The sequence below is a fragment of the Mugil cephalus genome, chromosome 7, assembly GCF_022458985.1.
Source record: "Mugil cephalus isolate CIBA_MC_2020 chromosome 7, CIBA_Mcephalus_1.1, whole genome shotgun sequence".
NCBI lineage: Eukaryota > Metazoa > Chordata > Actinopteri > Mugiliformes > Mugilidae > Mugil > Mugil cephalus.
Window position 1 is genome coordinate 15,745,438 of NC_061776.1, and position 20,287 is coordinate 15,765,724.

Consider the following 20,287-nt stretch of genomic DNA (forward strand, 5'->3'; position numbering starts at 1 on the left):
AGGTGGAATATTGAAACTTTCAGGAAGCAAACCAGAAATATGGACCTACATCATTAATAACAGCTCTAAAATTAAATGTACATGCCTCTGATGATTTATCTTTGAATATGTCATTTAGAAAGAAAAGTTTGCTTATCGTACATTAGATTTATTTAACCCTAACCCTAATGACCAGCTTCAAGGAGACCTCAATTTAAACTAACTTTCCTTCCATGGGTCACCACTTTGACCGCCTGCGCCCTAGTTTCTTGATACAGCTTATCTTCAAAGTACAAAATGTTTCTTTTCTGTCCTTCTAAAAAAACATGTCCAACCACAAACTATGCTGACCCGCTTCTTTCAATTTGAAACCAAATCCATCTCCTCACCATTTTTGTTTGTTTTCAAGGGCAGACGACTTCTTTCTCATATACAAGAAACTCTAAGACCCAAAAGAAATGCCCCAAAAATTAACTGAATAACAACCTGTCTTCACGGAAACCTTTTGTTTGGTTTTTTAAAATCTTTTTTAAACCTTATCTGGTATCATAGAAAAAGTGGAACATCCAGATAGAAACCCCAACATACACAATACATTTTTGAAGAGAAACAGATGGAAAGAAAGAAACTGAGATGTGTAATACAGGGAGATGTCTGAGCGTACCATGAGCATGTTGACACAGTTTCAATCTCAATAGTTCCCAAAGAACATTTAAGAAATCTAAAACTGTCCTCATACTTGCCTCCAGTCACGTAACTATAGCAATATTCCCAACACTGAACATACTGAGCGTTCCCATTAATTATGAATCGGCAGTTTCTCTCACACAAGAGTCAAACTGGAAGTCTCCAATATAAAATTCAAATAAAATCTTGATAAGGTGGCTATCATTTTATAAAACCTGACACACATTCTAGTTTAGTTTTAAAGGAAATGTGCATGGTTGTTTTTGAGTAGACAACAATTTAATCACAACAAAAGTCCTTAAGGGACTACTAAAATAGAAATTGTCTCTCCGGAACAGACCGCTTTCTAAGAAAGCATCATTAAGTATTAAGACTAGAAATTCAATACATTCCAAAAGCCTTAAACGATCCTTCACTCCGTCCCAGTTACATCAACATCTCTGAATGCCATACATCCAGATAATTACATTTTCTTAGAGGGATACATTAATCTGTGAATCTCCCCAGCACCATATTTACACACATAAATCAGATTAATGGTGAAACTAGAGTAGTCAGTTAGACCTCAAGTTCCACAGTCGTCTTTCCACCCATTCATCTATTTAGCAAATTCTATTAGCGGCCCTGGTGCTGATGCTATTCAGCTAGCGAGAGTATTAGCGCTGTCGGTCTGAACCATGTTACTACTGCCTGCTGCTGTTGCCATGACAACACGTGGCGGCATGGCTTACTACAGACTACTCTCTTACCGATGAATGGAATGGAGTCCAGGGACTCATCCAGGTTGCTGGAGCAAGAGGTGTGACGTTGTTCCCCAAGGCGACGTATGTGTATCTCTCGACGCGCATCATTGGGAAGCCAGCACGCCGCCACATCTGCCGTAGAGTCTGGTCCATCGTCGTTTACAGCCAGGATGTAGGAGGGGTGGCGTAGGGGGCTGGGGTTCTTCCCAGAAGGAGGTTTCTCTCTTAGAACCACCCCAGACTCAACGGGGCTTCGCCCATTCACCTGACTTTGGGAATCCAGGGGTGGTGGCATGAGGGTGGTAGGCCTCTGGAGCATGTCATTCGGAGTAGAAGTCGACCTGTATCCTATTGGTGCTGTATCTCTACCTGCCTCTGACGGTTGCATTGTTTCAGCCCGCATCCTGCTCTGGCTGTGTTGGGTGGTCTGGCCTGCATGGTTTACTTTCATTGAAACTCTTTGGTCACCGAATGAATGTTCACTACTTGTACTTTTTGCAAAATGCGGGGCTCTGTCAGAAAGCATTGGTGAGGAGCGGGTCTGAAGAGAATCTGGTCCTTTAGAGTAAAGGGAGGGGTTTGGCTCCCCCCTCATGCCGCCAGTGTATCCAACAGAAGGTCTGTAGACCATCGCATGTCTTGGATTAGACTGTCTGCTGGGCCTCGTACCTTGGTCTGCCCTTCCATACCCTCTCCTCCTCTCGCTGGGATGAGCCAGCTCCGCAGGGTCAACGTAGTCTGTGGATCGTGCCCGGGCTTTGTAAACTAGACCATCTTGGGACACGCTTCGGGGGGGCCAGTTCCTTGCATGGCTAATCTTCTCTGCACTCATACGGTCCTGCGAGGCACTACGTGGGGCGATCTGAAAGTGAGGTGGTGGTCCTTGATATGACCGTTCATGGGAGGTACTCCTTCTGCGAATCCCTTTAGGGCCCCAGTCTCCCCGGGGAATGTGATGAGCAGCTCCAAAGTTGGCGTGACCGGCAGCCCGCAAACTGTCCAGTCTCTCCTGGATAGTCCGACTAGCGTGGGAATGGATTCCTTTGTTGTCAATGTACTCCCTATATGTTTGGTAAGTGCGCCAGTCAATGTTTTGATGGTTTCCTGGGTAGTGAGGTGGTGCAGGACCTCCAAACGGAATCATTCCCGGACCACCGGGATAGACATCCGCCTTTCTAGGATGAGGATACTGAGCCAGTGACCCGGGCCTCCCCCTAACAAAAACAGGGTCCATGAAATCTCTCCTGTTTGATGGACCCATTCGTCCCATTTGGGCTGTATTGGGAGGAACTACCACAGTCCTCACGCTGTCATTACGCATACAAACAGCCATTTGACTCTTGGGATACGGTTGAGGGGGAGGAGATGGTGGCACGGTGATCTCCTTGCGGTACCCATGGTCAGGAGGTACCACTGGCCCTCGGCAGACCTGCCCTGCTGAGTCCGTCGCCTGGGCCATGCCCGTAGGCTTACAGTCTACTCTGGGGTAGCATACTTGTGGTGGCTCAGGAATGTGACAGGCATTTCCACTGTAGCTACTGTGGCCACGGAGGTAGGCATCCTGGGAGTAGGCCTAGGGACAGAGGAACAAAGCACTGTTAGAAAAAAAAAGGTGCAAGCAATATTCACAAGAGTGTGTAATATTCAACGGTGAGGTATTAGATGCTTATAGAGAAGTCAAGAGTGATATTACAAACGTTACTGGATGCATGTGTGTGGGCACTGCATGTTGCAGTATGAGTGAGCGGAGGCGTTTAGGCAGTTCAGGGGTGTCACTGGTCTTCATCTGCTCCTTATTTAGAATTCTCATTGGAATGATCGAGGACAGCACAGTATATAAACCAAAGTACAAAAGATTTTTCAGGAGCAGAGCAGCTTAGCAACAGTGCCTCACGCTATATTGTTTATGGTACAGCAATCTTTCTCTAATATAACTGCCTGTGTTCTCCAAACAACAGTGGCTTGTTGCTGTGAACCACTGTGAACTGTGAATTTCAGTATAGATTACAAAAAATGTCCCACCTGTGCAGAAATAAAAACCTGCTACAACAGCAAACACCATTAGATAATCACAGAACTGTGCATTTATCTCTACGGATTTAATGTTTAGCACGTAGTGGGATAGCTTCTGTACGGATTATGAAAATATCTGGAAAAATATCAAGAACCTAATCATTGGCATGTTAGAACAAATGGCACAACATGACAACATAAAATGGAGATAAATACGGATGCGTAACCAGTACCTTCATTTACCCACCTCAGACTGACAGACCGTAATCTCAGACAGACAGCAGGTTGCCCATCCCTCATAGAGAAAGTGCTATATTTAGCCTGCTCGATTACTGTCCAAGGTTTCCCATCCTATTTCCTTGTTGATACCAATAGAATCCTTTTCAATTAAAACAAAAATACGCCTGCCGCTTCAAACATCGTGTACAAAACTATGTGTTTGTAAGGCTGGCAACATTTACCACCTTTACTCGTGCATGCAACAGAGTGTAAAGGTATGAGGACTCTGATCCGACTACAACCCGGTGAGGACTTTGAGCTGGCTACAACCTGGTGTTATAATAGAATCTTACATAAATCTGTGTGCGCCACCTCCCTCCCTTTACAAACATTACTGTGCATGAGAGTTCAGAGGTCAGTGGCCTTTATCACACTAATGACATCTGGCATGGTGGATGAAGATGGGGCGAGGCATCACTAAGATACCAGCTGGATGCCAACTCGAGCGCTCAATCTAACAGGTACTGCAGGCACAGAGCATCGGCCATTTCTACACTCTACACACAGCTGAATCGTAAGCACAGCCCCTGATTAATAAATACTCCTCCGAGGCAACTGAACACCAAAAGTGTAAAACCTGAGGACAACATCCCGTAATGACGATGATGACATGCATGGAATGTGCAAAATGATCGAGCGAGTACAACATGTCAGCATCAGCTGAGCGCCCAGTGTGCCGTTTTCCTTACCAGTTTAGTTGTTTCCCAAGAAAAAGACTGCCGTTACAGCATGTGAAAACAAGAGGGTTTTTAAAATCATGGTAGAGAGGGTGGAAGAGAAAAAAAGATGCCAGTTGAGAAAATTGCACACATGGGAAGAAACAGAACAGATTCAAAGAGGAGAGAACATGAAACAGCCATAGCAATGACTGGGCTTGACATGCTAAAAATATACTTGAGCTGCAGCAGCAGTACAGAGGGATGAAGAAGCAAAGATGTAGCCGGGACTGCCACGTTACAACCTGCCTGTGCCAGTCTGTCCTAGGTGAGGTGACAGCAGCGGAAGCCTTCCTCTCATGCTGCCGTTAGGTCTTCGCGGTTCTATCCATCTTCAACCAGAATATTACGCTAACTGAACAAGGTGGCTCCAGTCTATGTCTCTCTCTCCCTCCCTCCCTCCCTTTGCTATTGCTCACATGACAGAAGCAGCAGCTGCTGATTATACATTCAGCTGTGATGGTACAGCTCCCCCTCCCACACCATCCTCCTCTCTGCTTTTCCTTTAGCGTCAACCTGTTCGAAACACGGGGCAGTCAGCTGATTTTATCTAGTGGTTTCAGCTCATCATTCATGCAGTTTCCTCATTTTTTTCCCTGCCTCAGTATTTCCTCTGTTTTTATTGCGTAAAATTCCCTCCCTTTTCTGCTCCTTGAATGTTCAATTTCTCCTTCTCTTTGCTAAGCAACTGCTGCCCGTCTCCAAGCAGTCACTGTGAGCTGCCTGCTACTGTGTAATGTCTCGCTGCTAGCATCTCTGGTAATCCTCTCGTTCACGTGAACAGCTGTCATACATCGACAGATATGTTTTGTGACGGCTTGTTATTTTCTGTTCAACGCTGTGGTCAATGGTATCACAACAAACATCTAAGATAGCGTGGACTTTGTAAAAGAAACATTGATAAATAGAGGGAAGAAAGGAGGAGGACCTAACAGGCAAGGGGGGTGGAGTAAGTGGAAAAGGGAAGTTAGAATGAATGAAGAAGAGAGTTAAGTGATTGTGGCCAAATACTGAAACAATGACGGATGAGACTGTATGTCATTTCAATACATATGAATTGCCCAATTCTGTATGGCAAATAAATGATTTAATTAAAAAAAAAACTATGAAATTTATTATGAGGATTTAATCTCACCATAAAATATCCACACACAAAAGAGCTCTGCTATTTCATTACATGGTTCATAAAAAGGATATCAGATAACTCTAACCCTTGGGAAAGGATTTCTACGTGTCTTGATAAAACAGTGATTTACAGCAGATATGGGACGGACGAGTGCACCTTTGCTTTGCTGTGAATGTGCAGAATGCATAACGTCTACCAACAGCTGCCTGCTGCACTCAGAAAAGATTAATGATGAGATCTCAAGTGCACACAGGTATGACGGCTTATCTCTGCGTCGAAAATAGTTCTGTGAACTTTCAATAGCATCGTTTTTGAGGATCACAGTTTGGTTAAAGATCAAATACAAAGCCAATAACTGGATCCGCGGTACACTGTTGAGTGTTAAATATTTGATCTATTTTGTAGTAACTACTTGTGTGTTAATATGTTATTAAATATACATTCACGAATACTTTCCTGAAGTGGGCCCAAGCCTGTGTTGGGCCAAAGACATTTGTACGAGTGTAACACAAGAATGTCTGCGGTGGCTTTGAACACTTAGTGCTGAAAAGGTGACTTTACTAGTGTGTATTCAAGTCTGAATCCTTTCTATTCTTTTATGGGATTATTAGGTTTAGCTTTGATCATTTACAAATAACTACAACACATCTTATTTAAGTTGTTTCCTGTTGCTGAGTGAGATGCTGGAACACTACATTTAGCTGAATTAACATTTATTAATATAACTTGTAGTTTATAAATAATACAAGCGCACCATACAATATTAAATGACCGCTGCATTATAATGATTGTTATGACACTGAAACAACAGCAAAGCCACAACTTGACCGCCTGGTTCCTAATAATGGAGGTACTGATTCAGAGCTACGATAATAACCTCAAAGTATATATTTGATCTGATTAAAAAAGTCATCTGGCATTCTCCTTTGTGTAATGTACAGTGATCAACTTATCAATTCTCTACAAAATCGGTTCACTCGTGATGCTACAGCGTGATGTGTCTTTTCAGCCACAAAGAGTCAGAGTTGAAAAAGCAGCTTGAAAAGAGGGAATTAGCCAAAAGACACAAAGTTCAGTGTAGCTATTAGAGAATTAACATTAATTAGCTACGGTTGATCTAAAAGTGTCAATGTCCGTTTAAGACAAACGCACACGTTCAATGCGCATTAAGTAACTGTGTTGATTTTATTTGCACCATAGATCTATGATATTCAGACACACATAGAGCTACAGTTTAATTCATTTTCTGAGGAATTAGAGATAACCTTCAACATGCGCATCACAAGTGTTGCCATTTTTCAACATCTTACTGTATTACAAAATCCACAAGATCCAACTGGTAAACTGAGCAGTCAAACAACTATAATGGAAAGATCATTATGCAATCGTATGACGATGACACAATCATTAGTTACAAGACACCCTTTAACAGGGTGTGGTGTTCTGTATAGAGCCAAGTTTTTAGAAAAGATACACTCTTATTTTTCTCTTACTTTTGTGCCCTTTACAAATCAAGTTGTAAGTGAATAAGTTTTGTGCCTTTTACGAGATAAATATAGATGGGTTAGTGCAAAAGTATTTTTAGTAATGCTTGCTCTAGCATCCCTTTTAGGCTGTTCCAGCGGTAGTATCAGTAGCAGTTCTGTAGGACAGAGAGGCCGCTCTGGCCTGATTAGGAGGCCTAGATAGAGAGCTCTGATGGGACGGGCCGGCTGCCTGCATCTGTCCCAACATGAACGCCTTAAACTAGAGCAGCTCTTTGATGGGATGGAAAATTCTGTGGAACTTGAGAAAAGCGGGAGCAAAACTTACCAGCTGAAGTATATCCTCATCTTTTGGCATCACACAAAGTTCAAGAAAGTCACCACTGTAAAGGACCAGAGGAGATTTTAGTCAAGGGGAGTGCACTAAGTGACCAGAATCAGTTAATACAAACGTATGATGAACTTTACCTGTCTTGGATCAGGGATATGACCTCGCAGTATGCCTTCCCAATGATGCTTGCTCCGTTCACCTTAACTAATCTGTCGCCTAAAAGTAAAAAGCAGCAGTAATGATGTCAGTGACAGAGGGGCTGGGCACAAGGCTGCAAGTTGTTTGACTAAAGAAAACACAGCCCATGCTCATGGCAAAGGGGAAGTGTGAGCTTCAGGAGAAAGCAAATAGCCTAAAATAAATCAAATACTGCAAGTTTACAATAAATGTGGCTCAAGTTTGCTGCAGAGGAAAAAAAGGCCCAAATCATCAAAAAGCCGCAGAGAAGGAGAGCAGCTCTGTATTATATTCAATGTCCTCGCTGATGTTTTGCTGCACAGCAAAAGTACAGCCAGGTCGCAAATTAAAACGGCACTCTCCGCTTTTTTTGTGTGTAGTCACAATACAATACCGTAGAGTAGTAAAGACTCAACTCGTGTCTGAGTTCTGACTGACAGAACTGTGCCTCTGTTGTTGTCATGACTTTCAAGAAATAAAGCGATCAGACAATTTCTAGGAGATTTTGTTGAATACAGGAGGGGGACTGACGATTACCTGTGCAAAGCCCAGCTCCGTGAGCAGGGCCACCTTCCTTCACTTGCTTCACAAAGATAGTGTCCATCGGTTCCAGCCTGTTCCGTGGTCTCCCTGACAACAGCAGACAAATTAGCATAAATTATACATCTCGTGTACAATGCAAAGACATAACAACTGAAGACAAATGGCATAATGACTCAAGATTTCTCCATTTGTGTTGATTTATAAAATGCTTAAGAAATGTTTAAACCTTTTCACTAAAAAGGTTAAATATCAATATAACTATAATCCATGTACTGCATGTACACTTACAGCCCTTCACTTGTACCAAAACCCAACACATAACAACTAGCTCGCCAATGAGCAACAAAGAGCAGTACATTATGTTGTGACAACACAAGACAGAATCTAGGAAATTTGTCATAAGTTAGAAGAATGTAAATCGACCTTATGAAAGCTGTGTTCTGGCTAGTGCTTGTCCGATTTCGAATAGACACGATCATTACTTAGCTGGAGGGTTGGGAAAAAGAAATCAATGGATGGGAATTGTGTGGGTAAAAGTTGCTAAAGAGAGGAAAAACCTGTTTGCTCATGCTGTTCCTGTCTCCTAGCAGCTGCATGGCCACAGGAAAAAAAGGGAAGAAAAGAAAGCGAGAGGGAGAGATGGTAGAGTGACACTGTGCTCAGCTGCACAACTCCCACTCTTTCCTTATAAACTGAGAAATAGCTCTGGGCACAGCCAAAGACTGGCTAAAATCTTTCCTCTGTAGTTAACATTCTGGTCGTGAGTCAGCACAAGATCCCTCGCAAACAACAGCGGGTAGGGAATGCCGGCATGAGAGCATCTGTGATAGTTAAAAAAAAGCTACTATGTTAAAAAAAAGTAGAGAAACTCAAAGATCAATTACATTTGGTACATGGTCCCCACAATAAAACAAGTGGCATGATATTATTTTGCAATGGTTTTTAAACCTTGGAACCTTACAAACAGACACTGACTTGTGACTCAACTTTTCTTTCTTTGCACACACCAGATTATTCACACAGAATCACATCCTGGGCTCCCACATTATGTAATACTGTACTACTACAGAGCTGTAAGATCCACTCCCTCTGGTGGCGTACTGTAGGACTGCATCTCCATTTCCTCAGTGGAGGACTGAACACAATATTCAATAAAAAAAAAAGCAATACGATTATAAATTATTTAGGCCTTGAACCAACACCCCATCAACCCACCTTCTGACTAGTGCTGCTGGCACCTAACCATTTCAGAAATATTGCCAGCATTTTGAGGAATCCAGTTTTTAATGATTACTATCCAAAGGCGGATGAGAAAATCAAATCTATTTCAGCTCTCAGTGTTGAGTACATACATGTTGGAGTTGACCTTTAAAACTGCAGAGGCTCTATCCAAGTAAATGATTTTTTTTGTGTTTTTTTTTAATCACTTTACAAACAGAGGGAGAGAAGTTTGCACCTAAACAAGACTCTTTGAAAAATACGATGTCAAATGCCGATACCCAATAAGCAGCAGATGTTCCTGATGTGAAAGTGAGCAGCAAGTTTATAAGTAAACATAAGGTCCCTACTGATCCCAACTTGACCCCAGAGTCATGACAGAGGAGCACTGTCTTGGAAAGCAGCAGAGTCTAATACAATAAGATAATCACTGCATGCTGAAAATCCAGATGCAATGTCTTCAAAGAAAAAAAGTCCTTCAGAATAAAAACCACAAATCATCTTGTTTAGACAAGTTGTGTCTAAACAACAGGGATACGATCACGTCACTAATCTTACTCACAAACAGGGCAAGAGGGATAAGTCATGTTTCCAAAGTTTGGACTGTCGAGTGCAATATACAGGCCGACACCACACACAGCTGCCAAAAAACACCAAACGTAACAGCAAATGTTTTAGTTTTAGTCGTTAGTGTTCCCAAAAGAGGCAGGTCAACTTATTTTGTTGATATTTTAACATAGTATAATGGTTCTGCAATATTGGGAATTATTTGTTTTTCCCGCCACACCCTGCTCTTAACTCCGTCCAGTTAGATACAGTACAGGACTATCTATCATACAAATATATGTATATATATGTGTTGAGCGACTTAAATCATTAAGTTCACTCTGTGAAAAACCCTATTAATTACCTTCCCTATACTACTGTTTGATGTTTTTCTCCCATGTGAATGCTGCCTTTTCCAGTACAAATAATTCTGGTTTTCCTACTAATTGGGTTCTTTCCAAATGTGTTGCACGTGTTTATTTCAGTAATTAGTACAGTTAACTATACAGTACATAACACAGTATGTTTTCTGTATTATGAATTTGAGATTTATGAAAAAAAAAATACATCAGTGTTTCTCTTTTGTGGCGTCTGCTTATTTGTGTGTCTTTGCTGTGAAACTGCGACTGTCCTGACCCAGTCAGAGTGAAATCATCTCACATCGTCTTTTTTACTTGAGGTCTGGCCTGCTGCCTACCAGTCACTGTGCGGTGACTCATGAATCTGCCAGGATTCTGCCAGTTTCATGTCATCCGGTTCACACAGTCCTAAGCAGCAGAGCTCCAGATGAAGGGCCTACACCGGCTACAGTGTTTTAGTTTAGGGAGGAAACATAAATCACGTTTGATTTAATGTGAGTTGAAAGTTTATGACTTTTCACACAGATGTTTTGGCAAAAAATAAAATAAAATACAAATACAGATACTTGACTTTGGTGGTTTTCCCAATGAATACACCATTGATTCACATCTTCCTGTTAGTAATTTTTGCTGTGATCTGATTGGATTTTTTTTAAAAAAAAGTATGATGTCAGAGAAGAGCTGAATAAAGCCATATGCGAGATTTGACAACTAGAGGTGACATTTTGTGGTAATGCCAAAAATCTCTGAAATCAAAGACAATATTAGACTTAATTTAAGGTAAAATTATTTGACACTGAAGTGGCTCAAATCAGATTGGGACCTTGTGAACTGGAATTGAATCAAATCAGTAGCGACACCCAGCACTAATAGTATCACCGAGCCTTATCCTGAACACGTTGTCAACCATGAAAAAAATTCATGGGGGTTTCCTCGTGTAATGAAAACAAAAACATTACAGGAATTTGTTTCCTCGGCACATGCGAGATGAATTCCTGCACAACAGCTTTTCTCTCCAGGGAATATACAACAAATGTCTAATGAAATGACTGACATCCACCCAGATGTAGTCCAGTTAACATGGTCAACAAATAACAACACGTTGCTGAACCAGGAGGTAATCCCTCAAAAAAACTGAAGTGTGACCTCACAGTCATCACACAAGGTTGGACTACCTTCAATCCACATTGTGTAGTGTACACACAATGTGGATTGGGTTCACTGTCATCCAACAGACCATCAAAGACAAACTAATGAAAACACATTACCACCGTATTTTCTCTGGATGAGAATCAATTAAGAAAACTGATGAGTTCTGAGTTAATCAAAAGGTATTGTTATTTGTTGTTATATGTTATATTTGTTATTTATAGCATTAATCTTCACTATGTTCACTGGCCTGTGGGATTTCTTCGTAAGTGTTTTAGTATGTTGGGTGTATGCTGAATATGACGAAATGGGATTTTAGGGAACATTAACATTGCTCGTGGTATTTGAGATAAGATTTATGTGACCCTTTTTCCTAAAATGAGACATAAAGTGAATATTTTTGCTAACTAGTGAAAAAAGGGTAAAACGCACAGAGCCCGGTAAAAACTGAGGCCGTCTCTTTTTGGGAAGCCTTTTAAATGGTGAGAGGGGAAAAGCAGCAAGAACAACAAAGTGAAACAATATGAGGTAGGTCAGTGCAGGACAGAAACAGGTGGCGCTGACCAAACCTTTCATGCCTCCACAAAGGTCAATGACACACTGGAGCAACATTGTTCTCATCACATAAGGAAGCAGAAAGAGCCAAAGAGGGGACGGATTATAAGCCATTAGAAGAGGAGGCACTGCTCTGACTCAGCAGCTCTGAAGAGCAGGAATTAAGAAGAACGAGAAAAATGTATTTTTTCGCTTACCTCTGTGGCCGCGATCTTCCTCCTGCAAAAACACAAAAATACCCAAGTGACTTTGTTGCTCATGGTCATAGAATTCAAGTATGGGGAAATTTGTTGACTCAGTGTTATCTTGTGTGATAAATACCAAGATCAACAGTCATGAAGTTCATGAACACTTCTGACCGGTGCAATAACAAAAACGATCCTGAAATTTACCAGGAAGCAGTGCATGGTCGACTCCGGTGGGTACACGATGAAGTGGCGCAGGGTGAAGCCGAACCCTTGGGACGTGCGACATAAACACACGGTTTTCGGCCTCGGCCATGAGAAGGGTTCCTCCTCCGCTGGGTATTGCGCTGCAGAGAAATCGTCCGAGCTCCTCCACTCTGTAGAGTCACTCTGAAAACGAAAAGAGATAGAAGAAGGAACTCAAAACTCACAAGGACCAAAAAAAATCCTGCTAAAAATGTGCAGCTACGAAATCTTGAAACTGAAATCGAAAATGTTGGAAAACCCCAGAGGTAAGATCCAAAGATAAAGATGAAGGATTTCACTACACGTTGAAGCAGATCCACATCAACAAATACATTTTTTCCCCCCTTTCTATTTACACTATGCATGCATCATTAAACTTTGACGCTGTGTAGAGGAGAACGGGCTTTTTGAAAGTCGTTAGTCGCTGTACAGAGTTTACAGTCAAGTAATTTCACAGCTGGAGCAGAGTGTGTCAGGCTTCAGGGCATTGGACACCCACTCCTGTGTTTACTGGCTATTTATAGCCTCACACCTTTGTGGTGTCATGAGTGCAGCAACACCCCCTTTCACAGATCTCCCCATATCATATTCCCTGTTCCAGCGCAGCTTTCAGGAAACCCTCCGTTCAGCTCGTCCACATAAAAAAAAAAAAAATACACCAAACGTATCCTCACACTGTCTCACACCCCAGCCCCTGCCCCTCCTCCCTCATGAAGCATAGACTTTCCCCCACAATGTGAGGAATTTGATGAGCTTGCACTGACTGTATCTCTGCTCGCACTTATATGTTTAGTAAAATGTCAGAAAAACCACAGTGAATTGCAAACACGTTAACACAGCCTAGGAAACACTAAGTATTTTCAAGAGTTTGGCTGCTTGTTAAACTGCACGTTTGACAGTTTGTGTAAACCGAGAGAGAAATAAATAAATCTGAGCAGCTCTCCCACTTTGGCCAGCTGTTGCACAGAGAAGCGGAGGAACCAAACCACGTTAAAAAAACAACTTAAAACCACTAACATCCATTCGAACGTCTCAGACGTTGTCACAGGTTGAACATTTCAGTCTCACTCGAAATTGCTTTTTGGGAATAGTTTGCGCCTGGGGGTGCGCACCAAGTTAAAGCATGTTTTACTGTGCACTTTGCAGTGCTTATAAACTAAGTTGTTTTCAACAACTTAGCTTTTCTGCTTTTCAGCTGCATATATCTGAAAGGGACTAAGAATCTCACTGTATTTGGTAACTCCACGTCTTGAGCACGTATAAAGAATGTAGATGTACACCACCGCACTGCTGCCTGGGAAAACGCTGCAGGTGCAGATGACACCCGTGCGTTTTGATGAAACTTGCAGAACAGGTTTTGCAGTGTGTAACCGAGCTTTGGCTGTTTCGTGATAGCTGCACTTCCATGTTTAAGCCTGTGTCTGTACGAGCCCTGGGTGTCTTCACAACTACTAGGGAACATTTGAATGCGTACTCAGAGAAGAGCTCCGGTGATATGAACACAGATCAACTGGATGTTTGAAATGCCTGTGCTGCTGCCCTCATGTCTCCGAGGCAAGCTTGTCCAAGTCTGCTGGATCTGATTTAGCAGCCAGTGCACGGGGCAGCTTCAAACCCTCTGATCTTTAGATTTGCACGACAGAAGGGGGTGCGGGCCTCCTGACAGACGAATACCACGCAGTGTTATCATTGCCACTTGCATAGTGCAGGTCAATAAATTCCAGACCAGCATTTAACTCGAGGTTTCCCTTTCCATCATTTGATCAAAACTTTAAAAGAAACAAATACCGTAACAACATATAAATAGACCAGATCCCAGTGTGAACCTGGTAGACGAGGTATAATTATTGCCTTCTAATGACGGCGACAAAATGACAACATAAAAGAGCAAAAAAAACTATGACTTGTGCATAAAAGAGGCTACAAAGAAAACCACATTAAACACCCACATCAAAATACACACCTAATGTTTCCTGCACACAGATGAATGCCTCTCACCCAATTATGAATCACAAGAATGCCAGACTGATATTTGCACTGGGTGAGGCAGCTGGGAGAAGGTTTTCAGTAGGCATTTGTTTCCTCTGATGGAAAAGAAAGGTGACCCAGCCTGTGTCTCGGGGCAGGAGCACAGATTTTAATCCCCAGACGCCGGTTCCCACTCAACAAATCTAACACTGACGTGATTGCTCAGGCTTTAAAAAAAAAAAAAAGATACACGTCTGCTTTTTGTTGTGTGCCGTAGAACTCTGCTGTCGTCCAAATACAATTAAAAAGACCAATAAGCAACGCTGCCAAGTTGGTTAACACGATCCTTTATAATAATTTACAGGGCCACTGTTGTTTATTGTGTCAAACCAATTGTGCTCTACTGAGCATTTACACCCCGCACCACCATGTGTATTAATCTGCAGTCAAGAATCACTGAATAATTTTCTACAATTGTTGACACATTGGACCATGACAGAGATGCTTGATTTGCTGTCAATCATCTTTATCCCTGTCTCCATCCTTTACACATTTCCTAAGATAATGAATTAATAAGTAGAACTGGGGTTTTTATTATCTTGTACACTACATATCAACACCTAAAACACACCGCACTGAGCTATCCAGATAGCTATAAGTCTTAGTGTAAGATATTTTCTTACAAATGTATCAACGCTGAAACAAAATCGAAAGAGCTATTGATTTTTCTACCAGTTTTTGAAGTAATATTAGACATCCACAGCATCTGGTCGTCTTCTCTGAGATTGGAAGGTCACTACATCAGCGGTTCACCCACAGCAGAGAGATTAGAAAGCAGACGAATCAACACCACCCCGAAAACTCTTGGGAACTACTGCACATGTAGAGCTGTTTACACACCACAAATTACGATATCCACAGGCCAGACACACACTTACAAAGCAACTGGAATTTCCACCTCCAATTTTACGAGATTACTCTGAAACCACGCCGCGTGGCTTGTATCCCTAAAAACCCTTTGCTGACATCATCCGAATGGCACATCACACGCACCACATGACGTCGGCTCTACAAACAAGCACGTAACCTTAAAATGTGTTTAGAAACCTAGTTCTCCGTGGGCCGCTAAATTCTACACCACATCCCATCCAAACCAAGCACTCAGCTGTGAAACGCCAGAGATAATGACACAGAGGGCCACCGGTGAGCCCTGGGCGTTTCAGGCTCGTAGTGCAGGACAAGGTTAGGAGTATCATTACTCAGTCTGCACATGGTGTGTTTTGGGCACGCCACACGTCTAGTTGCAACACATGGACCGGACAGAAGAGTACTCTGGCTGCTGCTATGTATGCCTTTCTAAAATGTTGCAACAACTTGAGAGTGTAAAGAGTAAAGCTTTACCAAAGCTGTGAATGAAACACATTTTTGTCTATATACTGTAAATAGGTTAACGTACCACACTGGGACATTGGCCATTCTTTCGATGGCAAGGAATAGATTTGATGAGCAGTTGTTCAAAAGAAAACGGTCGGCTCTTTGACATATGCCCTTTATGTAATTTTCCTCTAATGACTCACGACTCAAACTACAGCATGAGCTATTCAAACAAGACACAAAAACGTCACAGGCATTTTTTCATTTTCCATTTGAGACGTGGACATGGACGTTTCACTATACTGAATGTGCACGACGAGGAAAGCCTGGATGACATAGCCCATCTCTTCCGTTTTCCCCTGAGACACTGCAGACATAACCATAATGCAACAGGAAGTAACAGACTTCTTCTATCCAATTGAAGCCCAATCTTCCCTTCCGATTACCATCAGATACGATGCCTGCGTAGAGGCTTCTGTGAAAGACAGAAAGCCTAAATGAGATAAACGCTGACTGAGCTTTAATGAAGCCAAGATTGTGGGGACAGGGGGAGTCTGTTCATCAATAGCCCCCTACAGTGCTAAATATAGATCACGCTACATCATACAGAACAATAATCCATTTCTCATTTTTGTTGTTCTAGTAGTTTGAGTATGAAAGGAAAATGTTACCATTGCAAAATCCAACCAGAGACTGAATGACACAGCAGAAGACTAATCAACACCCAAGCTAAAATCTTTGCGTTGCTAACTCAATATTTGAACAGAGCAATCCAAGCAGAGGATGGAGTCAGCTGTTGTCTATTTGGACTCAGCTGCAATGGTTGAATACCTCACACTGTTCAGCTGATAAACAGACAGACAAGGCATCTATAACTAAAACGAAACCACTGTTCTGGATTTAAATAAAGGATGATTTATGATTTTCCATCATTGTGTAATCACGTATTTTCCACCTTAATATTTAAACAAACATAGGCCAAAAAATAAAGCAAAAGAGAATCCACTCAATCACAGTACAAATTTGGACAAGAACCAGTCAGACAAAATAAAACTGAAAAAAACCTTTACCACATATAGTCCATTACTTATAAGTAAATTAGTTAGGGAATTTCAAAGGGTTTCACTACATCTGCAACAGTAATCTATGATTGTTTACAAAAACATGCCTTCTCTGAATAAAACAATATTGCAACTGATATCCATAAACTGATGTCATCAGTTTTTAATTTATAAAAAAAATCCACATTCACCTAGATAAAAAAAAAAACAAGTTATTAAATTCACAGTGTCATGGCTTCCAGAAAATCCCAGGACCAGAGACTCCAGGGGGTTTCCGGCTCAAAATTAGCACATGAATTGGTTTGTGTGGTAGTCTTATTAGAGGGACCACTAAAAGAAGGATTTACCCTGATCACACTGTACTGGATGCCTTCCCTCACAAGACTCTAAACACGTTTCTCATGCACTTTGCAAAAGATCTTTCTTGTGTCATGTGTTGAGAAGTTATGCAACATAACATTTTCCCAGTGCTGACATCAGTATGTTTACTGGAATTACTTTCTTTGGATACGTGTAAATGTTCTGCCACAGAAATTGCTGTAAAATAGATAAATTCAACCCGTTTTGTAACTAATATCCAGGTGGGCACAATAACAAAAGTAAGCAGGTCATGTGAGTTTGTTTTTCTTTGCGGAAACAGCAGAAAAAAACAAGGTTGAAACACAAGCTGTCTCTCCAGTGTGCGGTGTTTTCACAGGCCACTTCTCGTCTGTGTTTCATATCAAACAGACACTCTTATCCTCAATTTAGTTCTCAATTTTTCAAAAATAATAACTCATCAGAGGCTTCTGGAGGTAAAAAAAAAATATCTTTGTAAATAAATTAAAAATAACCCTAGTAAGTGTCTCTCTGTTATTTTCTAATTAGTTTACTATCTTATGATGCATTACTTGGACCCTTGAGCACCTCCAAGGATATAAAATCAATGCAACCAGTCCTTTAAAAGTAACAACATAATGAGCTTTACATCCCTCATTTACAGGCAATTTACACTGAAAGAAGCAGGCCGAAATGAAGAGCTGAATATTAGATTAAAGGCGACGGAGGAAATCAAAGAAAGCTACAGATTCTATAAATAGGTGCCCTTCCATTTCAAAGAGCAGGGGTTGCTACCTAGTTTGCTATGAAGGTTTTTCATTCGGGCGACAAGCTTTCAGAGGAGCAGATGGTGTCCTGTCTGGTATCACAGGGGTCACAGCTTAAAAATCTGAAAGACGGGACTTGAATAAACTGGGGCCGTCTTTGTCTGCGCCAACATCCACTAGTGATAAGTTTGTTTAAAATTTGAGATCTAATTAAATGCTGCTCTGTGACTAAAACCTCTTTTTGGTTTGTACATTCACAAAGATCAACCTTTGCTTTCACGTGAGACAATAGGAAGAACTAAAAAAAAAAAATAATATGATGACAGCAACCATATCTGTAGTTAGAGAAGAGCTAAACTGTCCAACTAAACAATCAGACAGGAGCTGTTAAAAGCACAAACAGCTGGTCCCAAGTGTCAAACTAATTACTCCCCCACCAAAACCAAACTGAAAGACGGTAGTCAGTTGGCCCCCAAATATCACTTTCAAGATCCTCGCTTGACAAAGAGCTGCGGCTCACCTCACAGAAAGAAGATCTCGCTCGCTGTTTCTCGTCATCTTCGCAAGACGGAATCCAATGTGATGCCATCATTCAACTTTTCTTAAAATCCTTGTTTCTGCGTATGTCCTCATCGAAAAAGGCGGCGCAGACAGGGTGCAGGAAAAATACGTTCCACTCAGATTCACACCTCCACTCTTAGTCCGGGATTTCTTAGTCCATCTGTTTGGGATAAGAGATAAGTTACTAGTGCATATTCGAGGGGCAAGTGTGTGAATCCACACAGCCATGGCATCTCACACTGCCTCTCAGTCAACGTGGATCAACGCCTCAGTTGTTCGTTGTCTATAATAGTTGACCATCTGCGCCTAATTCTGGACAATCAGGGCTGTTTCCACACATAGGTACGTGTTAAGAGGCTGACTGTGAGTAATAATACTAATGTGCAACATTGCATGATGCGACGTGAACACGAGTAGGTTAAAGTGTGATAAAAGTACACGTTCCTCGATCTAACTTTTTGAGGACATCTTAAAGGCAGCACTGTGACAAGCCTTGCAGCCACTACTTGTTTACCAGCGAGCAATTTTTTTTTCTTGTCAACAGCCTGGAGCACAACAACGTGCACAGTCAACGCTGCGTAATGAATGACCAGCAACAAGTGGACGACAGAGGGGAGGCACGGCGAGGCAGACGTCCGCCACAGTAATAAACAAGTCATAAAAACATACAGGAGCAGCGGATTACAGATGTTTATTTTGTTCAGGTTATTTTTTAACAATAATTAAGTTTTTTGTTTTGTTTTTTGTAAAGAGGGTTACCGCGGATCCTTGTGTGAGCTCGACGGGTAAACTGAGGCACGGACGGAGCGTGTCGACCTGTTGTTCCCCGGCGCTCAACAAAAGAAAGCGTTGCCTTCGCTACTTTTTTAATAAAATACCACGATTAAACGGGTCCGAAAGTCCGCACAGGACCCCGCGGGCTCCCCCCTGCGTTTTGTAGTTTGTGAACGCTGCCCGTTAAAGGTTGTAAAGTAGCCAAAAAGCAACGAGCAAACTAACTGCGGCAACAGGCTGCTAGCGACTAGCATCCAGGCTGCTAACGGCTGGAGTTTAAACAAAGTTACCTGTGTAGTTGAGCAGCGTCCTTCACGGCTGGGAACAGCGGGGGTGGTTGTCCTTAAAATCGTGCAGACGATGTAAAAACATAGCGTGGGAGCTCCTGTGTGGTCAGGCGCTGTCATAATTTAATACAGTTAGACTACTAACGACTTCCCGGTGATTAATCCACAGGCGCATGGTGCCGTTTGCGGCTGGAATTCTTTTTTTCTTTTCCGACTCTCTGGGAGTCCACCTTCGGTCAATAGGACACGCTCAGCCAATCAGGAGCGGCGCTGCATTCGCCCGGACCAATCAGCTGCGAGCTTACAAAAAAGCCACCACAACGCTTGTAAAAGAGGTGGTGTTTTTTAAAACCGCTCCAATGGCGATTAGTTGAACTGCCGTAGAGGCTGTAAAACATGTCTCCAACGAGGATGAAGTGTAAACAACACTGATAGATTATGCGCGGAGTCTCAGCGTTTCAGTTATGTCTTTTGAAAACGATGTCCGAAGACTTTGGTGTCATATGCACAACATGGGTGAACCGGGGAGTCACATGTCCTGGTTCAAAGTGAGGTCGAGCTGGGCTGGCATGTGGATGGCAGTGGATGTGGAATGTGAGTTCACACAGCATATAATCTTTGCTCTCATAGTGCTGCCCCTCTGCCCCAAAGCAGATAATTCAATTTAAACCCCTTAACACTGACACTCCTTTACATCGCATGTTCAGAGGTAGCTTGTGGTTGGGGACTAAAATAAGTGCTGCGATTCTTGGGGCCCTGACAAATGTCCCTTTTATGCCTCTCCAACATAAGGGGCCACCTGTTCTTGGGATTGGTGGCTTTTGTTGCAGGGGTCAGTTTA

At 42.2% G+C, this 20,287-nt stretch overlaps 1 protein-coding gene across 4 annotated transcripts in view; it reads right to left on the reverse strand.

The window, feature by feature from the left end:
- Nucleotides 1–19,663, reverse strand: part of arhgap21b (Rho GTPase activating protein 21b) — a 32,164-nt gene extending 12,501 nt beyond the window's left edge. For 2 of the 4 annotated variants that reach the window (XM_047589254.1, XM_047589253.1), the window contains exons 1-8: nt 19,450–19,663; nt 18,345–18,545; nt 12,298–12,480; nt 12,103–12,124; nt 8,073–8,165; nt 7,496–7,574; nt 7,356–7,410; nt 1,416–2,982 (exon numbers count right to left, since the gene is read on the reverse strand). In XM_047589254.1, the coding sequence (XP_047445210.1) occupies nt 1,416–2,982; nt 7,356–7,410; nt 7,496–7,574; nt 8,073–8,165; nt 12,103–12,124; nt 12,298–12,480; nt 18,345–18,416 (2,071 nt within the window). In that variant the 5' untranslated portion in view covers nt 18,417–18,545; nt 19,450–19,663. The other 2 variants (XM_047589256.1, XM_047589255.1) reach the window with 2 other exon arrangements.
- Between the last annotated feature and the right edge of the window lie 624 nt (nt 19,664–20,287).